This window comes from Heterocephalus glaber, unplaced genomic scaffold, assembly GCF_053883595.1.
Source record: "Heterocephalus glaber isolate CG9 unplaced genomic scaffold, H.glaber_assembly_v1.0 deba00000546, whole genome shotgun sequence".
Classification (NCBI taxonomy): domain Eukaryota; kingdom Metazoa; phylum Chordata; class Mammalia; order Rodentia; family Bathyergidae; genus Heterocephalus; species Heterocephalus glaber.
In genome coordinates, this window is record NW_028258147.1 from 38,296,966 (window position 1) to 38,305,417 (window position 8,452).

The 8,452-nt window shown below is 33.4% G+C and overlaps 1 protein-coding gene and 1 pseudogene across 6 annotated transcripts in view; both read left to right on the top strand.

The window, feature by feature from the left end:
- Slc25a40 (solute carrier family 25 member 40) overlaps positions 1-8,452 on the top strand; it is a 69,062-nt gene that overhangs the window by 40,829 nt on the left and 19,781 nt on the right. For 4 of the 6 annotated variants that reach the window (XM_004862420.4, XM_004862421.4, XM_013078735.3 and 1 more), the window contains 4 exons: positions 116-289; positions 3,180-3,289; positions 5,658-5,739; positions 8,223-8,303. In XM_004862420.4, the coding sequence (XP_004862477.1) occupies positions 116-289; positions 3,180-3,289; positions 5,658-5,739; positions 8,223-8,303 (447 nt within the window). Of the gene's footprint in view, positions 1-115; positions 290-3,179; positions 3,290-5,657; positions 5,740-8,222; positions 8,394-8,452 lie in introns of all 6 variants that reach the window. The other 2 variants (XR_002388673.2, XR_015448665.1) reach the window with 2 other exon arrangements.
- On the top strand, positions 4,697-4,754 carry LOC147829686 (U6 spliceosomal RNA; annotated as a pseudogene).

The window sequence follows — 8,452 nt, forward strand, 5'->3', positions numbered from 1 at the left end:
GCAGGCGGCGAAACCACTGAGCTAAATCTCCAGCCCTGCGATACTGATTTTTACATATGTGTTTACATAATACATGGCTTTCTCATATTTTCTTTCATCTGATTATTTGTATCAGTTGGTGCAGTAACTGTGATAAGTCCATTAGAATTGATTAGAACCAAGATGCAGTCTAAGAAGTTTTCTTACAAGGAACTACATCAATTTGTCAGCAAGAAAGTATCAGAAGATGGCTGGATTTCCCTTTGGAAGGGCTGGGCTCCTACTGTTCTTAGAGATGTGCCTTTCTCAGGTAGGATTTGTCTTATTATTATTTGCTAAATTTTATGTAGCTTTGTCTTATTCATATATTACTTTCGTTAGGTTTTAAACCCTTTATGGTTAAAGGTAAGTTATTTTCTGCAGTAGCCACAAATGCCTAGTTCATGGTTTGGGCATTCTGATTTTCACAAGCCTTTATTGAATGAATAGTTTCTCATTCAGGCCTGATTTTCTTTTTTGCTTGCATTTAATTTCCTTTTAAACATTGATTTGATGGGCATTCATATCCTAAATGTCATAATCTGTAACGTAAATAAACTGCTATAAATCAAAATATATTAAATCCATTTAAAAACCACCTTTGATTTGGACTCCTACTTTTTCAGTTAAAATAAACATCACCTCATTAAGTGAGTATCCTTTGAGACTATTACAAATCAGATAGGTGCTTATGTTCGGTTATGTTGTTAAGAAACATAAATGTGTAATTAATCATAGATTCCCATGCCAATTATGTTTTATTCTTAATTATATATTTAGCATATAAAAAGTGGCACAGGTTTAAATTATGAAGTATAAAATGAACACCTGTGGACTCACCACTTCAATCTATAAGCTTGAATGTAACAGCTTTTTAAATCAGAAAGCCATGTATATGCTCTTTTGGGCTTACATTCTGAGTGATATCCAACATACTGAATTTTTTTTTGTCATCTGTTTGATTTTTTAAAAATTATTTTTCTATGGATTATTTAGTTTTACCTGGTTTCTTTTTTTTTTTTTTTTGGTACTGGGGATCGAACTCAGGTCCTTGTGCTTGCGCAGCAGGCGGCAAAATCACTGAGCTAAATCCCCGGCCCAGTTTTACTTGTTTTGAGCTTTAAAAAAATCTTTTCACTCAAAATTTTTTCTGGGATTCATTCTATGTTTGATTCATTTTTTTTTTTTTTTGGTACGGGGATTGAACTTAGGACTTTGCACTTGTTCAGAAGGTGACAGAACCACTGAGCTAAATCCCTGGCCCTTGATTCATTTTTAATTGTGTTTATGTATGAGTAACAGTGCTGCTATAAACTTTTTTTTTCTTGTACCGGGGACTGAACTCAGGACCTTGCACTTGCTAGGCAGGTGTGGTACCACTGAGCTAAATCCCTGACCTACAAACATTTCTTTAAACGGTCTCTTTGTACACCTGTGCAACAGTTTTCCAGTGTTAGACTTACTGAATGGTATAAATCCCATTCACAGTATACATTTCTAATTTTACTAGGAAATATAAACTCTTTTCTAAGGTGATTATATGGATCTCTCTACCTGCCAGCAGTATATGAGATTTCCTGTTGCTTTACACCTTTACCAGGTCTTTTATTGTCAGATTTCTTAAATCTCTTCTGGTAATTCAAAGTAACATCTCACTTTAATTTATATTAATTTCCTCAATTCTTTATAAGATTGGCACTGTTTCATTAGCTATTCAGTTATTTACAGTTTCTTTGAGGATAGAGACTAAAGCAGACCTTCAGGCTCGCCCCCCCTCCATGTGGATAGTTCATTGAGCATCGTTAATTGAATAACTACAGTTTCTGAAAAGATCCGCAATGTCACCTCTGTCATATCAGATTTTCATGTATGCACAGATCTGTTTCACTGGTTAATTTATCTAAATCTGTGCCAATACCACAGCCTAAAGTCCTAGTGCTTTATTAAAAATCTTAACATTACCTTATTTTTTCTTCTCTAGGAATGATGTATCTGTTTAGTCTAATAAATCATATTTAAAGTGTTTCAGTAGAGATTTCAATTTTTCTTCAAAAAGATTAAATTCATCTTCTTTGAGATTTATTAAAGATATCCCCCACCCTCCCACTTTGGTAGCATTAGTTTATTTTTGTGGCTAGGAATTGAAACCAAACCCTTGTGCATGCTTAGGCACTGACCTACATGCCCAGCCTTTATGTTTTGTAAATCTTTATAGTTGATGTGGTTGCAACTGATTTTACCTTTTGAGTCTTTGTGTAGATAATATATGTAATAGTAACATGCCTTTTTTAGAAATTTTTAATCATCATAGCTTCTCTTTCTTCCTACCTAGGACAGTTTTAAACAATAGGGATAACAGCGAACATCCTGTCATTTTTTACAGTGTTAGAGAAGTAGTTCTGTTGTTTCAACATTAGTAATTATTCTTGCCACAGGGTTCTGATGCATACCCTTTACCAAGTTAAGAAGTTTCCCTTTTTGTTTTGTTTTGCTTTTGGGGGGATACAACTCAGGACCTTGCTCTTGCAAGGCAGGTGCCAGAAGGAAGTTTCCCTTTTATCTCTAGATTTTCAAGAGATTTGTTTGCCTTAAGTGTTGAACTTTTTTTTTTTTGTACTGGGGATCGAACTCAGGACCTTGCGCTTGTGAGGCAGGCGTGGTGCCATTGAGCCAAATCCCTGGCCCAAGTGTTGAACTTTTTTTTGGTACCGGGGATCAAATTCGGGTCCTTGCGCTTGCGCAGCAGCCGGCGAAACCACTGAGCTAAATCCCTGGCCCACCAAGTGTTGAACTTTATCAGATGCTTTTTTCATCATTAGGTTATTTCCTGTTTGGTTAATGTGGTATATTACATTTTATTATATTAACTGTCTTCACTTTTTGCTTCAGTTTGCTGATTTTTTAAAGACTTTTTATCTGTATTCATCTGTAGATGGGGCTTTACTTTTCCTTTCTCCTAAGTGTCCCTGTCAGGTTTTGGAATTACAGTCCTCCTATTACAGTGATGCACAGGGGAGTTTTTGTGTTTATAAGATTGCTAGGCTAAGCAGAAAGCAAGATGTGTTAAGGTTCTCTTTTCCTTTGATTTATAACTGTATCTTTTCTTTAAATGCCACATTGTATTTCCAAATAAGTGCTCATTTCATTCTCTGTTTTTATAGCAATGTACTGGTATAACTATGAAATTTTAAAGAAGTGGTTATGTGAGAAATCTGGTTTATATGAACCAACTTTTATGATCAACTTTACTTCAGGGGCATTGTCTGGTTCTGTAAGTTTATTCTTTTGTTGTTACTATTCTAGAAAAATGGTAATTGTTGCATTAAAACAAAATATTATATAGCATTTCACATATATTCAGAGTGAACTTTTTGAGCTGTCATATTCTTAAACTATCCTCTTTTAAGGAAATAAATGATTAGTCATTATAATAGTTTGTAATTTACTTTGTGTTGATGTTTTTACACTAGGTTTTTACATATTTTGCGTATTACATTATATTTTTTTGAGAAACTTGAATTTCTTAGATTACTACAATTATAATCATTTTATACATGAAAGTATTTTATTGTTCATAGAGCTTTTATAATACATTAGTTCAATAAATGCTAGTAGATATGATTGGGAAATAGTTCTGGAGTATTGTTCCATATGTATAATTGAATTAAATAGAAGGAGAAGCAGTTCCATCCTCTGCTAATTGCTATTTTTTTTTTTGAAACATTTGGCTTACTTAAGCCAAATGCTTAAGAAAAATTGCAGCCAGAAGTAAAGAATCTCAAATGACCCTGTTTGAGTGATAGAAAGTTCACCTTTTCCTATCCATTCATAAAAGGGGAAGTGGTACCCAGTAGAGTTTTTCTAAGCAGATTCATATCACCATGCCCTTGGCCATAGAGTTTTCTTATACACACATACTTGCAAGACGAACTTGTGAGAATTTACAACATGACACTGACATTTTGGAACCACAGAAAAATAGGAGTAATATGATAAAGACCTGCAGAAGCCTATTAGGATAATAGATTGTAAAACCTGAGCTATGGGAGTCACTGCTACTGAGTTCAAAACAGGTGTGAATATTATCAGGGCTAAAATCTTCAAATGAAGCCCCATGGATTGTAAGCCTGTTAAGTCAGTAAAGCAACTGTTGAATAATGACTTTAAGATGTTGTACCAGCTTTACAGTAAAATGAAGGGAGGCTCTCTATTTTACCATTTCTGTTAACATAGAAAGCTTTTTTAACGATATAGAAAATATTGCTGCCTTTTGACAGTTCTGAAATACAGATTTGTTACTCCAACAGAAAAAGCATGTGAGTATGACAGGGTCCTGGCTTTCTGTTAAAAAACAACAGTCTAAACTAAATCATTTAGAAAGTGTCAAAGATACATATATATGACATTGTTGCTACCACACAGTAGCTTGTGGAGATAAACAGTAATTGATTTATCTTACCTGCAATCTTTGCAACTGATTTTAAAACTATAGTCACCAAATTATTGAGGTAAAAATAAAACACAAGTGATTTTAAGGGGCATTTTATAACCATATTGGCCCAAATGTGAATTGGGAAACAAAAAGTAGATACCAGACTTTACATGGCTGTTGATATCAGAATTGTTAAGAACATTTTTAAAGGGACTTGATTATTTTTTGTTAAAAACAATTCTGGACGTGCTCGCTTCGGCAGCACATATACTAAAATTGGAACCATACAGAGTAGATTAGCATGAAAAAAAAACCAATTCTGGACATGGTGGTACACACCTCTAATCTGGCATTCTGGGAGGGTGAGGCGGGAGGATTGCAAGTTCAAGCCTAGCCTGGATAACTTAGACCCTGTCTCAAAAAACTTTTTTTTTTTTTTTTAATGTAAGTAAGACTGGGAATACAGATCAGTGTGAAGTCTCTGGGTTCAATCCAGAGTACCATAAAAACAAATTAAAAAAACTCCCTTACCTAAGGCATTATAGAAATAATTGTTAAAGAATAAATTTGAGAAAAAAATTTTTTAAATGTGATTTTTGAACCAATGTAACTATAATTGATAAATACATTGAATTTTATTAAGAAAAGGTATATAGGCCAGAGATTTAGCTCAGTGGTTCCAGCGCCTGCTGTGCAAGCACAAGGTCTCGAGTTTGATCCCCAGTACCAAAAAAAAAAAAAAGAAAGGTATATAGACCAAGTTCATTTTCTTCATGTACTGAAATTTAATGATTTTAATCTATTTTAAAAACATTTGCTGGAAATTTTTAGATGCTGACTAGATACTGGAGAATTTCTGATTTAAAATATATGTTATACATTCGTGTATGTGAAATAAAGGGGTCATGGAACATACAGGAGCATGGAAACCAGAATATTGGTCTTGCAGTCAGAGGTTTGAGTGGATCTGGCTCAGCCACTGGTAGCTGTGTGATCTTAGTGGAAGAAAAGAGTCTCTGCAACTATTTACATCTGAGTTTTATGAGGAATATTTTCTTTAATGAAACTTTCCTTTGGCTTTTTTTAAACCTCAGTTTAGCTTTGATTATCATTATTATCCTTGTTAAATAATATGCTAATAGAGGAGTTTAAGAATATTTTGGGAAGATTTAAAAGATAGATTTAAATTAATTTTACTTTTGGATAGTTTGCAGCTGTTGCAACTTTGCCATTTGATGTGGTGAAAACACAAAAGCAGACACAACTTTGGACACATGAAAATCATAAAAGTAAGTTTAAACATTTCTAAGATGGCATTTTTGTTTTTCTTTCTAGATACTGTTGGGTATATCTAAATAAGGAAAATAAGATGGTTTTCATTATACCTTATTTTTTCTTTAATAAAACAAATGTGTACTGTTAAAGTGGAATACCCAGAAAAAATAGTCTAACCCTAAACAAATTTAAGAAATTTTCTTTTTTTTTTTTTTGGTACCGGGGATCAAACTCAGGTCCTTGCACTTGTGCAGCAGGCGGCAAAACCACTGAGCTAAATCCCCGGCCCCTAAGAAATTGTAAAGCTTATTTCTTTGTCTTCGGTCTCCTTCAAATGCACATTATTTTTCTTGTGAGTACAGTATTCTTTTAGGTAAACCGGTAAATTAAATGTAGACAAATTAGTGGAATGAATAGGAAATGACTAGGAATCTTTTTCTTCTCTTGTGCTTTTTGTGAGCATGTGTAAATATTTTGTTTGGTTGGTTTTAGTTTTGTTTCTTTTAGTCTGTGTTTTTCCTGGTTTTTCATCTCTTTTTCTTTGTAGCCTGTAATTTCTCTTAGAACAAAGTGCCACTCTTCATTTCTTCTACTAGTTCTCTTCTGTCATCATTTGTTCTCTTTAGAAAGTACAGTAAACCCATGGGAAATTGTCCATTACAACATTGTGTTATGTAAACTTATGATAGCCTACTATAATGCAAATGAATTACCACATTCTATAAAGTAACACTTTGCATAAAATGTACAGTTAGTATTATAATGTTGAAAGAAACATTTATTGTAGGCTCTACAAATGAATCTGATTGATACTGATGACAACCCTGTGTTTGACCTACCAAAAACCTAATTTCCTCTAATATTAGACACTAATGAAAACCTGGGAGGTAATCAGAGATCTTCCTTTTCCCTCTTTAGGTATGAACATTCTAGCTGCCTAAGCCCTATCTGTCCTTCCTTGACAGTTCAGAATTATTTTGTTTGCCATACACAGTGGCACATGTTTGTAACCTTATGTAGTAGGGAGGCTGAAGCAGGAAGATTGCAAGTTCAAGACCGGCCTGGGCAACTTAGCAAGATCTTGTCTTGAATAAAGTATTAAAAACAGGGCTGACAATGTAGTTCAGTGGTAGAGCACTCCTAGGTTCAACCCCCAGTACCACACCTCCCTAAAAAGTTTTATTATTCCTTTTCATCAGAATTTATCTTCCCCGTTAAGAGACCTATTTAATATAGTAGGAATATATTTTTTGGTGTATTAAACAGTTAATGATTATGGAATGTCACATTCTTTTTATTTTCATTCTGTATATTTCATTATTGGTAACACAAGTTTCTTGCAGGCAGCATATTGTTGACTCTTTGTTTTTTAATCCGTTCAGCCAGTCTGTATCTAAAAAGGCCATTTCTGAAGGATATTTTTCTGTAATGTTTCCTTTATTCCATAAGGCTTGGTCACTAATAAAAATAAGGATAACCATCAATGTAAACATTGATTATTGTAGCATTTTCTTATGCAGTTCTCAAAAGCTGAAGAGGGTAATATAAGATTGTTTGCCTACCATCTGTCTGGTCTCAAACCAAGACTTTGAAATTGTCAGCCTATCAGCAGTCATACTGTTTACATGACAGATGCCTGCTTCTTACACTTGTTCTTTTCACCTTATTGCATCTAGTGTACTGTGGGCTAAGCTAGCTGCTTAGAATCAGTGTGTAAAATGATGGTAAGTAAACTTTGTGTACAGTTATTCATAAACTTTATGTTTGAATTTAGTGACTTCTACTTAGGCTATGTTTAAAACTAGTTTTTCCCCCTCCGTAGTTGAGTGGTTGCTAATAACTGAGATGGTATAGTTCAGTTATCTAAACTCTGCCCTCTGAAGGAGACATTATTGTTCTAATTTACTTGTAATAAAGCAGGACACTACTACAAAGAATAACTTAGTTTCCTCAGAACCTCTTTTTTAGAAAAAAAAAAAGGGGGTTTTTTAAACTATAGACAATATAAAATAAAAATTAAAAATTGTTATGTTACTTGACTTTTCTTTGGCATTTGGATACCCTACAAAAATTTCTATATGTCGTTTTGACATCATTATGAAAGATTTTTTAATACATAACAAAAAGTGTAAAGAATAATACTAGTAAGTTTTACTATACAGACCTTAATTCCAAAGAAGGTTTCTGGAGTCGGTGATTTAGCTCAGTGGTTTTGCATCCTGCTGCGCAAGTGCAAGGACCCAAGTTCAATCCCTGGTACCAAAAAAAGAAGCTTTCTGTATACCATCCCCTTGACTCCATCCAGTTGTGTATACCTTTTTACATGAAATCCTTTTTAAAAATGTGTCTATTAAAAATAAGATTCAAAATATCTCTTTAAGTGAATAGATCTGTTCTTAATGAAATCATACATTCCCAAAGCAATGAACACTGTGTATTATCTGTATTAGAAATTATTAAATTGTGATTTTTAATAGCTTTTTTTGTTTGTTTTTAGTTTCTATGCCTTTGCATATGTCAACCTGGGTTATAATGAAGAACATTGTTGCTAAAAATGGATTTTCTGGATTATTTGCAGGTAAAAACATCTGTTTTACTAATCATTGAATAGAATGATTAGTTTTAAATCGATCATCTTGTAAAATTAACTTTCAGAAGAAAATTACAGGTAACATTTTAAATATCTTTGCTATAAATAAAATACCTTTGTTAAAGTAAATATCTTTG